The 16,556-nt window shown below is 38.5% G+C and overlaps 1 protein-coding gene across 1 annotated transcript in view; it reads right to left on the bottom strand.

The window, feature by feature from the left end:
- The window catches only part of PARD3 (par-3 family cell polarity regulator), a 397,383-nt gene that overhangs the window by 93,818 nt on the left and 287,009 nt on the right, over nt 1-16,556 (bottom strand). The window contains exon 21 of the mRNA XM_031059323.1: nt 4,493-4,747. Coding sequence (XP_030915183.1) covers nt 4,493-4,747 — 255 coding nt within the window. The remainder of the gene's footprint in view (nt 1-4,492; nt 4,748-16,556) is intronic.

Consider the following 16,556-nt stretch of genomic DNA (forward strand, 5'->3'; position numbering starts at 1 on the left):
TAATGGCAAAATGCATGCAAAAAGCATATGATTATGGTATTTATGTTTCCATTAAAATGTCCTCAGCAAGCTGGAGGAGTCTAACCTACTATTTTCAAGCTATTAGGATTTACAGCAGCACAGTGCCTATTTTATTTCAATTTTATTTCAGGACAATGCACTCTTGGTGGGAAATGATTAAAGAGTGACAGCCATTAGGAGTTGTCTTTCTGCATCGTGCTCAGCTATGGATGTCAGGTGATTGCCATAAAGCCCCACTGTATGGCATCCTTGTCATCTACATGAAAAGCAGTATTGATCAGTCGTTCAGCTTCTCTTCTGTGTAATGCAAAACATACTAGAGACATTTTTCAGCCAAGCTGAAAGCCTTATTCTCAAGAACTATGTTCTTGAGACACCTCTTTCCCAAATGGTGAAATAAACATAGATTATACATTCCACCTCTGCTTCACTCCATCAATGCCTAACATAGAAGTGAAAAACTTCTTAGCAGCCTGTCTCTATTCACTGTCAGTGCACTGGATGGAGCTGATGTCACAAGGGCAGCTCATGTATATGGAGCTAGGCTGATCATCAATCTCTCCCAACATATTTATTTATTTGTTTATTTATTTATTGCTAGAGCTTCCTTTCTTCTGAGCAATAAACTCCCCTGTTAAGAAAGACAATCTGCTTTGATTCTCTAGGATAAAGAGCAGAAAATAACTTTTTTAGTGTTATATCTGTAACTGATACAAGCACTGAAAAACCAAACCAACCAACCATGCAACACTTTCCCCTCTAAACCCCACCAAATATCCATTAATGATTGAACTCTGATGCAATACAAATCTGCTTTAAAGTAGTTCTAAACCAGTTTCAAATCCTGTAAGGATATATTTGAGTAGCATTTACTGTTTAGAGGCTGGGGTTTTTTAATAGCCATTGTCAGTAAAATTGGTAAGTCATTGTCACTTACACACATCTAGCTGTGCATATCTCCAATGAGTGAGTTAAAATCTTTTTCTCCTTTGCTGTATTTTGACATTATACAATCTACTTTCTATTTAGAGAAATGAACACACAATGTTTAAGGAATCACCATGTGCTTCCTACTGCTTTGCACTATCTGTCTACACTGATGAGCAGTTGACATACTTGTCCTCCACTTTGCTATTCACTATTCGCCATGATACAGTTAAACTCAAAACAGTTCGTGGTATGTGTTGATGAAAGCAATAGAGAAGTTGGGGGAATATTAAAGGAAAACAAACCCTGACAAGGCCTCACACACAGCCACAGTAATTCTCTTGCAAGTTATAAAAAAAATTGTCATAAGTATTCAGCAATGGGATGCAAACTATTATGGGACATTTTGTTATAGGCTCCTTCGTAACAGACTTTTAAATAACCTTTTGGACATACTTAAATGTCGAATTTTGTTTGGCACCAAGCACCAAACTTCAATAGAAATAACATTTCCCATATAAACAATGCTGCTTTTAATATGAACGTGCTAAAGATTTGAGACAGCCTGGCCATGACCAGCTCCTGGCAGTTCAGCACAAGGGTAACACACTGAGTGATTTCCCTTTCCATCCACAAAGGCTGGAAGCAACTGTCTCTACTCGGGTAACTTCTGAATCATCCAGAAGAAAGGAAAGGATGGGAGGGAGAAGAAGTAAAACACACTGAAAATAACACCACGCGTGAACACTCATGTACACAATATTTTAAGGATGCAGAACTGCAACCAACTATTTGTCATCAAATTTCTTGTAGCTTTATGAGAATAAATGAGTGCCGAGAAGAGAGATGGAGAAGAGCATTGAGCAGAGGCACTTGGATGCTTGGTGTCAAAAGGGGCATCACAGGCAATGCCAAGTGAAAGAGGAAGGTCTCACTGCTGGAAAGGGATAGCAAGAAAGAGGTTGCAATGCACATGGGGTGAAGAGATGGGTATTCTACAGACAAGGAGACAAAAGAGTTAGCAAGCACCTCAGGTCCACATGGTCAAAACTGATTCTTAGAACAATGCTCAGATAATGCTTTCTTAGTATATCTAAGATAAAGCTGTAAAAGAGCAGCCTTCGGGAAGGTGTCTCAGCCATAATCCAGGCTCTCAAGCTGAACATTACAAAGGTCAAGCTCCCAGACACCCCTCTCACACCTCAAGGATGACTGAGAGCTGCTCCCCCACAGCTCTTACACCTCCTCCATGCCCAACCAGGTGATCTTTAAAATCCCTTCCAATCCAAACTATTTGTTACATGATTCTGTCACACACTCTCTCAGCATTAGGCCCAAAGTGCAGATCCAGCTTCTGGGAGAGGTAATTTGAACCTGAGACTGTGCACATCACTGCAACATTCCCAGAAGGTCTCCTGGAACCAGGGGGATTCACCATCTCCACAGCTTGGTTGTTGATACAGTTGTGAGGAGAGAGAGGAAAAAAACCCCTATACACCAGACCTTCATTCCTCAAACCCCCAAACAGGTATTTCAGAGTACACTTATAGCGAATAATAATATTTTTACATCTGAATTAAATATTTCTTTCTGGGTGTTTCTTGTCAAATGTGGCCCCCTTTATCACAGGACTAGGGTTGGTTTTTCATGCCCCATTTCTGGTACCCTACTTGCATTTTATCCCTTTGCTAAGGCCCATTGTGTGTGCTGGGTCTCTCCTTTTGTCACAGCATGATCCAGCTGTGAGAGACAGGACCCTCTGTGCTCCAGGAGCAGCCTGAATGTACAAAACTACTGCACTGCTCTTTAGTCCTACCTACCTGATTAACATCAGATTCCCCTGGTACTCCATTATCTTCCACTTTACTCACTCTCTCCTGGCTCTTTTATCAGCCACCACACAGAGTTAACTGGGTCACGCAGGTCTCCTATTTTGCTGTGCCAGGTTTGTATCAAAGAACTTTTTTTTTGTTGATGTGACATTGATGCCATTCAACTCCAGCATGAAACACTGCCTTTGGTCTAACAAAAACAGCCATGAGAGTCACCACATGGCAGACATATCCAACCAAGCTATCTTGATTTCCAAAGGCACAAAAGTGCTGAAATGTCAGGCACCTGGGTATACCAGTGCCAGCCAATATAAGGCTGAGGAATACAAAATTCCAAGGACACAGATGCTGTCATCTTTTAACATTATTTTGCTTCATTCACTGAAATAACATATATATACCCACAATATATAAATCATTTACTATGAAAAGTAGACCTTTTATACAATGCAAGAGAATGGTGTGATTGAGAAAATAAAAAGGCAGCTCTGCAACTGATTTTTAGTAAAAATGTATGCATTCCACAATGCAGCTGAGATTTTCTTATTTGTCATATTAGATGATGCATATTTATCAATATTATGTAAAGAAAATTTCCAAAATAGATCAAGTGGAGGGTAAGGTACAATACTCTCAGTCCTCAAAGAGTTTTAGATATTTAGCTGAAATGTAAATTACTCCACTACCACCTAGAACAGAATATGCAAGGTGAATGCCACTGCTCATGCAGAAGCTATACAGATCTCAAACACTGCACACAAAGACATTGCTTTGCTGATTTTACTGAAAATTCAATATTTTTCTCCTTGAAAGAATGAGGTAGAAAACAAAATTAATGGCATGACTATGAACTAAATAAATAACTTCCAAATGAGTGAACAATATGTCTTGCATTAGGATTTTAGGTTAATTTCTGTAACGCTGAGAAAATGCAGAACTACAAGTTTACAATAGTAAACCTAGAAAACAGGTGTATGTTCACTGTTAAAGCATAAAAAACCCCTGTAAATTCTGCCTCTCACTACTTTTACTTTATGTTAATTTACAATCCTCTTTTAGCTTCAGGTTTTCAAATGAACTCAGAACTCCATCAACAGACACCAGAATTTTGCCCAGTTTCAGCATAAAAACAAGCAAGAGCACAGTTCAGATAATGTAACTGCAGGAAGAGTACAAATCATAAACTACAACCCAACAAGTAACTCAAGAGTAAAGATTATAATCTGCTCACTTGGTCTAAATAAAAAATCTCAGCCTGTTAGACTGAAGTTCAGGACTACAGTAGGACTAGAATCCACGTAAACTTTAACCCATTTTTGCTATAACAGTAACCTTTTAGAGATTTTGTAACAGCTGTAAATAGATTGGAAATGTTGTATTCCACAAACATATCTGCTAGAGCTTTGACAAATTAACTTGATTACGTTAAAAATTTGAATTTAATTCTAACGATACCCAGCAGTGACTCCAAAATTCCAAACCATCTGAAGAAAGACAAGAAATATAGTTACTCTGCAGAAAACAACTTTCCTACCCCATTCTCCCTCCCATTATTTGAGTGAGTTCAACACTGCTCTACATAAACGCTTTAAAAAGCCATTAACAAAAATGCAGCTCTGCCTTTCCAACTGACGTGGACAACCACGTCCCATGACCAAAGCAACACAAGGGTGGATTTTGAGAGGGGGCATTGATTGATGTGTGGCGCTCACCTGTCCACAGGTGAAGACTTCGAATTCCGTGGTTTCTTCACCTGGGCGTACAAGGCTTCCACGGTCTGCCCCTCCCTGGGGCTCTGTGGCCGGGCACTCAGCGTCACTGTGCCGCTGTTTGGGGAGTCATAGGCGGCGATGCCGGCGTACATCGGATCCGCGTCGCAGCCGAACGTCCGGTTAAAGTCCTGGATCTCCGCGTAGTCGCGCTCCCGAGCCTGCCTCTCTCGAAATTCTCGAGTTTTTGCTTGGATTCTGAAAAATTAAGAGAAGGCTGAAACCAACGGGTGTCCCCCTGACAGTCAGCAGACACTTTAGGTAGCCTATCTCAATGGAAACCCGTGAAGGTTTCCAGTTTCAGTTTGCCATGTGGTCTCAAGTTTACCTTGGACATTGAAGCCTAGATTTGAACAATGCTAACAATCAACATCGGTCTTTAAGGAGTACATCTGATTATCCACTGTCTTTTGTTTCATTATTAGCTAAATAATGACTAGCCATGGCTGCTGGTAAACAGAGTTAATCTATCATTTCATGCTTCCTAGGATGCCTGTGCTATTACCTGGCCTGACATCATTCATATTGTATTGTACTCCATTAAAACTTACCAGATTTAATGGTTCTAATGCATGTATTTAGAGAGGAATTTAATGTACTTTCTTAGCTTAATACTACAATTTTTTTTCCAGAATTTAAAAACTGTGTAGGGATAGAATATATGGATATATTTATGTTTGCATGCATGCAGTAAACAGCAGAAGCAGATTCTTGTATGATTCCTTTGAGATGTGCATGCTTTTTAAAAAATATAAACAAACGGAATCTGGCATCTCTCAAAAGCAGGCTGCATCTTCTCAGAAAGTGCCTTGTGTTAAAGTTACAAATGAAAGGTGATGCTGGACAGGGTTTATATCTATGTGCACTAATTTAGCTGCATGATAAAAAGTGACAGATAGAAACAGATGACATTTAGGAATCTGACAAGCACAAATCGAGCAGAGGTCATACTTTCAAAAGCACATAAAGCTATTACAAAAATTTGATCAGGGCTTCGAAGTCTCTTTGGTATTTTATTAAATTTGATGTATTGCACACACATATGCACAGCCAGCTGACCACACCCCCCTTTACACTGTCGTCCCAGACCAGTTTAATGCTCTGTCATCATTGCAAAATGAAGCTGTCTCCTCCCTTCCATTAGTAAAATGTGCTCCTTTTTCATCTAATACAGCCATGGCTACAGAGTGACAGCATCCATCCATGCAGACTGCAGCTCTATGCATCTCTGCTGTGTGCCATTTCCAAGGACATCTTATTTGCCAACTTTCAACAAGAACAGCCCATTCAAAGCCTCTGTCTCTTTTGAAAGCAAGCCTCGACTCTTCTGAAAATAGAAAAGCCTTAAAGTTAGGTAACTTTGACATTCTTGGGAATTTTAAAATGGGCCTTCAAGATTAGTTTTACAAAAACAAAAGGGGTTACACAAAGGGTGGGATTCAGACTGCAGATAAAGTCATTAAATCCTAGTGGCAGCAGTAGGTGAGCTCAGAGCAGCCACATGTGCAGGCTCCCCTTATGGTGGCCAGGAGCTGTTGGCAGCAGACTCCAGTCAGGAACCATACATGCGCCAGAGAATGAAAGAAGTCACTCTAGAGACACTCTTGATGCTGCTGCTTATGCCTTCCTTGGGAGCTTGGATACCCAGCCTTGATTAAGCTGCTACAACATAAGCAGCTCTGGCCACCTGACATCCCCAGCTAATCCTGATGGACTTGCAGCTGCTGGGCAAGGACTCTCCCAGGTCATGCTGAAGTCCCAGAGACTGTGACAGCCCAAATGACACAAGTCATCTCTGTTCAAGCATGTGAATTCAGCCCAGAGCTGGTATGTGAAGATCAGAAATGGCTCTTTGTCAGACTGAATCCCAAGGAAACTGTTCCTTTACAAAGATCACCATAAAAAATAAGGGAATACAGGGAGGGATGCACAGACATGTTTTCCCCCACAAATCCTGGAAGTATTGACCATAGATAGTGATTTGGGATACAAGTGATTGACTGAATTACCTTCAACAGACAGAGCCACCTACACTGATCGTTCAAAGATCCATTTACATGCCCCATGTTCAGTCACAGTGAAATGAAAAAAAAAATTTAAAAGTTCATTTTAAACTAACATAACTTTTTAATTTTGCAAATATTAAAATTATTTTCTTTATTGGTTGCTTTTTATTTTTATAGGGAAAATGGAAATGAAAACTGTAACACTAGTCAGCTGAGAGAATTTTCCTCTACAGGTTCAGCAACATCAGACTGGAATTGGTTTTTGTTTAATTTACAGTGGAGAGGGACTCAAATTTAAATGCAAAACTCATTTCAAACTTAAACAGGGTTTCTGCAGGTCTATTTTAAAATAAAAACATATATTTTACCTTCTCCAATACCCCAAAACTGTTAATTCAGAAGTGTTACAGCCTTAATCACTTGGAAGGTATCTATGTAGGAGGAAAAGCAGGTCTGAAAATCACCTGTGCATGTTGATTCCTCTTACTGTAGTTTACCTCCCAATCTGTAGTCCAGTATTATTTACTCTGTGAAGAAATGTATTTATCTACTTATATTTGTCCTCTGAATGGGAGAAGCATAGGAGATCAGAATTTTTTTAGACACTGGTAGCTTTAAGTTTCCTTTAAATGGATAATTTATCATCACATATGGGAACACTGTCTGACATCAATTTGAAGGAAAAAATCCATGTATTTTAGATAACCAAAATTTCAGTGCATGAAATCAGACAGTGTAACAATAATGTGGCATAGAGTAATTCAATCAGAAGAAAACATTGTTACCTGAAGTGCTTATAAAACAGAATTACCTGGTGGCTACAGGTGATATCTGCTTTTGTTACACAAACTGCTATGGGAGAGGGCAGTGACCTTCTGTGAACATGAAGATCACATCACTCCCCACAGGTGCAGACATGAGTTCCCTGCTTCATGTGAACCACCTTTTCTCCTGCATCTGCATATTGGCTCTTTAATAGTTTGGAAGCTGAGCCATTTGCAGCCAGAGCATTCAGGTTTTCCCATGCATGGCTCCATGAGGGATACTTATTCCCATTCCAGTGGGAAAGAACTGATTGCTGAAGTGTTATGGAAGTAATTAGGTCCACATCTACCAGGAAATTTTTAGAGTATTTTCTACAATTGCTAATACAACGTATTAATACACATACATAGTATTAAAAATCAGAGTCTAAACACATTAATCTTCCTGTTAATTATAAACAAAGTACCCAGTAACTGTTTGCAATAACATTTAACAAAAGATAACACTAAAATTAAAGGTATAAAGTGTTTGACTATACTGAAACCCAAAATGTCACCATTTTTTCTCTTAATTATTCTTTTGTGCTTTACATTTAAGCCAGTGTAAAAATGCTAGCACTTTCACATGACAAAAGTATAAGTATTTCAATTGCCTAACGTATTTCTGAATATTGTTTAAAATATGTTTGGATTTGCCTTTCCAAGGACATACCACATTTAAACATTATGTCTTTCAGCTTGAAGGAACCAAACGACTAGGGAAAAATATGTAGGCATACTCTTGAAAAGAATAAGAGCTCTCAGCTGAATACTGCACTATCCCTTTTGAATTATAATAGCTTTTAACTCTGAATATATTTTTATATAAGGACTTGAACTTAATGTGATGCTGTATTTTATGCTGGCCCCTCTGTGTGCTCATGTGTGTATATGCTTGATGCGCCCTAAATCATTTGTTAGCACATAGCACATCAAGTATGGATATGGGAAATGCCAGTGCAGACTGTTGTGGGGAAGATTAAAATGGTTATGTTAACACACTGTGCAGCACCGATGAGAACCTAGAAATCACTGTGTGCTTCAGTCGTAATCAGCAACACCCCCACTAATGAAATCCAGCATCTGGAGAAGTGTTGGACCACAGTGCTTTGGTTTCACAATGTGGATAAGTGTATTAAGCTGTCTTCACTGAATTGTATTCCTTCATGACATGGCACAATAAAAATGCCTATGTCTGAGATTTCAGATCAGCTAATTTTGAGGATTTATGGCCGTCCTAAGGATTTTGTGGTGGTTTGATAACAATAATAATAATGCTAATGCTTAACGTTCACATAACTCTTTTAGTCGTCAAAGAGTTTTTGCAGAAACTGCTAATCCATTTTTCAGTATTTAAACTGAACTTTTAAAAATACAAAAGCTACCCCAAGAAGTTTCTAAACCCTGCCTGCTGAAGTGTTAACACTGAAAATGTCAACAACACACTGTCATACTTTTGAGACTCAAATTATAATGTTCGGTATAAACTATCCTCATGCATTTGTGTGCCATTCAATTCAAAAGCTAATGATAACTGCCTCAAATGACAATATTGTTAGCTGCAGAACTTCCTATAATTGTTAGAAGAGATTTTCATTGCAAGCTAATCCAGTAATGATAGACATACCCATTGTACAGCAATTCCTATGCACATGAAATGGTGGTCGCAAAAACAAGGCAAAAGGTTTTGCATGGCTGTCCCCAGGAAACAGCAGCTACCTTGTTCCCTTCTTATAAACTGTGAGTGATATTCAGCTTTCAGATGAAGGCATCTACCATTTTAGATACCTAAATTTAGGTATCAAGGTATGTTTTGAACTCCCAGGGGAGCTGGTCAAGATTCAGTGACATCAGGCAGCTGCTGCATGGTCCAGCACACAGTTCAGCTGAACATCTGTAACATGGACATTTTAAGGTGAAGCCAAACCCTTCTCCAGGCTCTACCAACTGTGTTGAGTAGCCCTTCCTTGACCACAAAGGGCATTTAGCCATGTAACACATATGTGGGTACTAAGCAGTCTTATTAATTTGGGATTCAATTCCACCCTGAACTAAATGTTTACTGCAGTTCTCTAAACTATACTTTAACTTTTTTCAGCAACAGAAAAGTCAAATCCAGGGAGCTGGATGAGCTGTTGCTGGTAAAAGTGAATAAGCAAAGCTGTCAAAAGAAATCAGCCCTTATTTCATCTAAAGTTGGGAGTAAAATATAAGTATATCCCAAATCCCCCAAGGCCTTCAGTCTCCTTTGTTTGGATTTTTTCATATTAGTGATTTAGGTCCTTGCAAAAAATCACTACTTATCTTAATTGATGAACACAGCATGGGAAGGATATTCATGGCTAGTACATTACATTTGCCACTGCAATGGCAGCAATGTCCTCCCCTAAGAGCAGAAAAAAAGTTGGCTGCTGTTTCTGGTGTGCAATTGCTTGGTCAATTCAATTAATCCTCCTGCTGCTGCCAGGATTCAGCTATTGCCCAAGTGATAATCCACACCCTCGTCTTTTCCACCGAGACTCACTCATTTACAAAATCAGTATTGAACGCTTGCAGTTCCACATATGTGAGATGGCTGACAATGTTTATTAAGGATGGAAACAGCATTGTGTAAGGACAGAAGCTTAATGACAAGCCATTCACGGCTGCCAGTTCTCAGTTCTTCTACCATCAGACTGGCATGCGCTGGGATGATGGATTGGAAACAGAGAAAAACAACAACACGTTTAGAAAGCCAGGCAGCTTGTTCAAGTTAGTCCAGCGGGATGAACACATTCAGTCCAATTTTTGCCAGATATCGTTTCTAATAAAGAGGTCAGAAAGTGCATTGGCCAGCAGCCAGATCTTGTCAAATCTGTCCCCTCCTTCTTTGCTAGTGAAAAATACCTTGCAGGCACAGCACACCAGGTCTCACTGTTCCTCCCCCAACCCTCTCTACTGCCTTCGGGGCTTTAATGGCCCTTTTTCTAATTTTTGGCAATCAAGTCAATATGGGAGTTTGTCCTCTCCTCTATTTTTCTTCGACCTTTGTCTGGAGCCAAGCAGAATTTTTCTGACAACTAGTCTTCTAATGAGGGTACCTTGATTATAGGCATTACTGTGATTTCACTCTGAACCGGCATATGACACTTAGCTTTTCTTGCCATGATTAGAGCTACTCAGTTATCACAGTTATAACCACCCTCAGCAGAGCCATCTGCTTCCCTGGGAAAATCATTCTGAAGGATCACTGTGCACTATGGATAATCCTGGCCACCAACAGCCACAGCTTGTAAATAAGAAAGACACCTCCTCTTCCTCATTTCCCCCCATTTCATTCAAAACTTTTTTTAAAAAGTCAGAAAATACTGCTATGTAAGTACGATTTTTAAACTGAAAGGCCTAGAGACGCAACTTTCTCAAGTCATTAAAAAAAAATTAAGAGTTCTGCCTTATCTGCTATAGATATACATGTGTGACCAGTTGACTGAAATATGACCATCCTCTGACCTCAGACACATGAGGAAACACATGCAAGATGTAGTCAGTTTGCACAAGCATACAGGGACAAAATCAGAAAGGCCAAGGCATAATGTGAAATAAAAGTAGCAGGGAGCTTTAAAGATGACAATAAATCATTGAGTAATTGCATTAGCAGTAAAAGGAAGAGCAAAGAAAGGGTTGCTCCCCTGCGTGGCAGTGAGGGAAGGATATTGACAGATGATGCTGAGGAGACCTGAGGCTTAATGGTTTTTCCCTTTGCATCTGTCTACACTGAAATGGTTGACTGCAAGCAAATGACCAGCATAATTGACTACCACCAATAACAAAAATATCTTCAATATACCAGCAAAAAAAGTAGCTAGAAACTGGTTAAGGTAGTAGAAGTTCATCTGACACACACAACTGTCTGAGGCAGCCTCAGAATTTTTCAGCAACTAGGAGAACTTGTTGAGGATAGCTAAAATACTAAAAAACTAGGAAAAGTCAAACATACCTCAGAGAAGGAGGAGAATTAAAGATTCATGAGTTTAACTTCAATCCCTTCTTAAGTAAACTACTGGTAAGCACAGAGGAGATAATGGGACAAGCAGTAGCCACCATAGAGTTATCAAGAACAGATGTGGTTTAAGTCAATCAGATTTCCCTTCTAAAACACGGGAAATGGCCTTGTGAACAGAGCAGAAACAGTCCCAGGCTAAGAAAAACAGCTATGGGATGGATGCAATAGGTTGAACAAGGCTGCTCCTACAGAGTATCTAGAGAATAGATTCACAGTCACCAGAATGCACAGACTGAGATATTTTTTATGTGGATCACTCTGAATTTACTCAGGGTTTTTCATTATTAATTAGGACACTAGTGAATCTGCAGAAAACCCAAATGAAGGAACTTTGGAGGAAAGGATTAAGATTTCAAATGTTCTTGAAATACAGAGTAGGCTACAAAAATAGAATTAACTTAAATAACAGCAACTAGAAGGTAATTTACATAGTTCAAATAAATAAACAATCAATTAAACACAGAAAAAAACCCTGTGAGTTGCTTTTTCAAGAATGGATCTGGAAGTTCTACTGGGTAACATATATGAGTCAGAAACATCAAGCTGTTTGGGGAAGAAAAAGACAGAGTGGGGACAAAACAGCCATCTGCAAACACCAGAGGAAAAGAATAATGTGTTAAGTATTTAACTGAAGCAAGAATAATTAAGATACTGTGAGCAGGGCAACTTCCTAAACAAAAGGCAGTGGAAAAGACTGCCATAGGAAGCTGTAGAGTTTATTGTAAACTGGGGAAAAGAAAAAAAAAAAAACAACCAAAAAAACCACCAGGATGAAACAAACATCTTGCAGGAATGGCACACCCTGCAGATACTACCTTGAAAAAGTGGTATGGTCTCTCTTTAAGATCTATAATTCTGCACCTACATAGAAATTTTACATACCTATATTTCCTACATATTGGTTCTACAACAGCTGAGAAATATAACAAGGACTACATTTTTTTCATTTAAAAGGCTGCCCATCATCTCTAAATTAAAGAAATGTATCTACATAATCAGACAGTCTTAATTTTCTTTCTCCTTCAACAATCACAGCCTATCTGCCAATTAGAATATGTGATAGTACTTACTGTCTCTCTGAAGATCCCCCCTCCTCAAATCAGAAGAGATGCATGAGAATTTCAAAAACGTTTAATGAGCTAAAACCCAGGAGGGTTGCAGTTAAAAAAGAAAAAAAAGGTGAAGGATAAAGGTGATAAGGTGATTACTTTAAGTGCCCTAATATATTAAGGAGAGAACATTATGCTCATTTTTATAAGGAGTTATATTAAAGAAGGCTATTAAAGAAGGCAGCAAAATACAAATGAAGATGTAAAGAAATGAAAAAATGCAGGAGAGAAAGTAAATATTATGCATATGAGCAGGTGAAGTGCAAACACCAATTTGAAATCAAGTGACATTGATGAAACTAAAGGAGACATTAAAATTATTTCCTCTAACCTTGTGGAATCTCATATATTTCACCCCCATCCTTCCTTATCACCTGACCTTCTTGATTCACCCTTTGTCTTTACGAAGTGAAGACCCATCCATGTCAGCAGGTTTGTCAGTATCTGCTTTCGTGGATGTTGCAGTAAACAAGCGAAAATCCTTGCTTACTTTGGGTTAAAAAATCTGCAAATTATCTTACTTACACTTCAATGGAGCTTTCAGCCTACTTTACAGTTAACAGTCTGCCACATTTTAGGGTGGAGGGTTTGCCTGCTGTGCTTTTTTTAAAGAATACGTATGTTTCAACCAAAGGAGAATGCTGCAGGTACACAGGCAGCACTGGTCCTCCTGTCTCCAGAACAAACACTACCTTGACTGAAATTTTCTGTCCTTATTTTCATGTCTGATCCAAGGATCAGTGACCCCAGAAGTGGAGGATCACACAAACGAGCAAATGAGACTGTTACCCTGCTGGGTATCATGTTGCATCAAAGACCATCATTTCTGTCTGAAAGTAAAATGGAAATTAGTTTGTCTTTTGCATAACAAAACTGGCCAGAAAGGCTGATATTTACACCTATGACAACAGGTTCTTCATCATTAGATTATCTTAGCTCTAATCTCCTATTTAGCTCTTCTGCTGGACTGAAGTAGAAAGGAAGAGACCGTGATATTCAACTATTGCTGAAACACAAGCTCCTGCTCTCATTCCTCCTTGCTTTAAAGGCTCTGCTTGCCTTCATGCAGACTTGCTTGGACTATTTCTTCCAGTACTTTTTTTTTTTCCCCAATTGGAGAATAATTCCAGAGAGCAGCACTGGTAGGTAACATCTGAATTCTGCAGCTAGATGTGTAAGGAGCAGCTGTTCCCATGTGTGCAAGAAGCAAATGACATAAGCAAACCACATTTCAAATGGCACCAGACATCATACCATGATTCAAATCAGTCATTCCCAGATACTGGGGGCAGCAACTGGAGGTTGAGCTACTCTTATCAGTTGGTTGAGCTGAGCCTATCCACCAGCCATGATCCTCTAGCTGAAGTCCAGTAACAAAAGTGGGCACAACATTCTGCTGCTAGCTCTATTTCAGGTCCATTGTTCTGTATTTCTGGAGTACTATGTATAAAATAGCCTAATCTGGAAGATGGAAAATGAAACAGTATGAAGGGACACAAAAAAATGAAAAACCTCACAACAAAGCAAGGATTATGTGAATCTCATACACTGAAGATGAAAGGAAAGGTAAAGAAAAAAAACCCCAAACCAATAAAGAATATAGCTTATAAGTCAATATCTTAGCTCAGGACCCTCAAATTCACACCTACAACACTTCTGAGGATTCACTTCTAAAACCTCACTGGGTCACAGTAAGGACAGCACAAATCTCTAGCATGACCAGAAACAGAGCCAGCTGTCTCATAACTTCTAAAGGGTTTCTTCTAGTGACTTGTTACAAATTAAAGTTTGCAGCTGTGCTGTGGAGGGAGGATAGATCTGCCTGTTACAGATGCATCATCAGGTGTCTTTCTGGCTGGTCAAATACTTGCTGCTACATTTAAGAATTAGAAAAAAGAGTAGGATTAGTGCCTTGTTTTACTGTCAAACAGAGTTCTGTAGTGCAGTGCAGAAAACCTAACAGGTTTTGAGTTCTGTTCAATTCAGCAAGAATAAGTTCAGTGAGTTAGTAACTATGATACAGCTATTTTAATTCTCAAAGAAGTCTTTGCCACAGTAACTCTGCCACTAAAGGAGAATCCTTATGACATCAGAGGACATGCTGCTGCCTTAGCCTGAAGTTCTTGGCATTCTAAAGTGAAACATTTAGTGCTCTTGCTTTGAACTAATATGTCTAAGAGAGTACTTAATTTATCTGATCTACAAGACACCTTAAACTAATTTATAACACAGAATATTATAAAGACAACCTAAATTATGTTTTTTTCAATATATTGCAAGGGACTTGGCTGATACTTGGCTAGACCTTGCCCAGTGCAATGTGTTGAATCACTATAGAAAAATAATAGAGAAAATACGCTTTTAGCATGATGTCTTAAAATCTCTATAATTACAATATGTAGTTAGAGAATATGTGGTGTTTTGTTTGAAAAACTACTCCAGTAACTATTATTCTACAAAGGCTTCAATTTACATAGCTCCCAAAGTCAGTATTTTTATGAAGTGGAACTGGCCTGAAATGTTCTTCCAAAGCTCAATATTCACATACTTCACTTCTGTGTTCTCTTCCAAAAATTATTGCCATTGATTTTTTTTTCATATCCTGCACCCTTATCCATTATGTTAAAAACCACTGCCAAAAACAATGCTACAAATCTCCATGAAACTGAGACAAGCAGACCCCATCACAAAATAAGTGAGAATGAGAAACATATTGCTCTGATTTTCTGATCACTGAGGAATTTTTCCTCTCCTCTGTTACAGGCTGGGAAGAAGGTGAAAGTTTTAATGGAAAATGTCACTAATTACTTATATTCTGAATGTTTGCAGTAATAATGGTTTTAGAGCTAACAGTTTTTCTGAAAGCTGTTAAGTGGCATCAAAATACAGCAGCAGCAAAAGTAAAGCTGAATCTTTGAGTTATTTCAAAAACACAGATAACTCTTAGACATTGTAAGAAACAAAAATCCTTTCCTTATCACAGTATGTTGTCTTTTTTCCTTAAAGTAAGATGAAACTGTTCTATGAAAATATTTTGCTTAAGGGGGAAAAAAGTTGGGGTTTTCCAATAAAAATATTATGGTCTCTCTGGGAAATCTGGAAAGACACCAAGAGTGTCCTGCTGTTCAGCCCCCTACTCCATCTGATACTTTAACAGTTCCAGATGGCCTTTACTACAGGATGACCTTCCCTCTATTCTTTTATTATGACCTTTGGGTCACAAATTATCTATAGGATGCTGCTGTCATTCTGTAAGACACTGCTGTACTCTTTCATCTAAAGAATAAAGATGCTTAACATTAAAACTCATCTTTGTTAGGCTGACCTTCCAATGATGATCAAACCAGACAGTTATTCCAATCAATGTCATTGCTGCAGAAAATATGTTTCATTTTTTGAAACACTGACATTAAGAAACTAAGGCAAGGTTTTAAATCAAATCACTTTTGCAATTCCACTTGGCTAGAGAGCATAGCCTGCTATACTCATCTAAAATATCAAAAATATTGCTGCAACAGTTTTGATGAGTTACATTGATTAGAAGGATGTGGTGGGTTTGTTTTTTGTAAATTATTGATGTGGTTTTCATCCCAATGTCATTGATAGGAGGTAATAAAACTCAATGTAGGTTTTATTAATTATTTGTCTTTCTCTATCATCACTAACAGAACACATTGAACTTACACAGGAAAGAATAATAAATAGTCCCAATGTACTAAATAAAGTAATAAGGTTAATTTCTTTCCTGCTGTCAGTAAATTCATGTTAGCAGTCTCTCGTCAGCTTGACATCAATTAATGATTTTAATTCCAGACTCTTGTCACAGTACTCACCACCCTTTCGTCTAATTAAAATGGATGATGCATGATGAAGGGAAAACACAGTACTTCTGTTCTTGTTGTAACATTTCTATTCATTAATTTACTTTTACAACAAAGGCCTTGTGGCTTTAATGGTACTAGAGAAGGATGAAGAGAAGTTTATTACATGTTAGAGATAAAGACCCATATACCCTTAGGAAAATATAATACAGGAAGCATTTTATGG

The sequence above is a fragment of the Geospiza fortis genome, unplaced genomic scaffold (genome assembly GCF_000277835.1).
Source record: "Geospiza fortis unplaced genomic scaffold, GeoFor_1.0 scaffold75, whole genome shotgun sequence".
Classification (NCBI taxonomy): Eukaryota; Metazoa; Chordata; class Aves; order Passeriformes; family Thraupidae; genus Geospiza; species Geospiza fortis.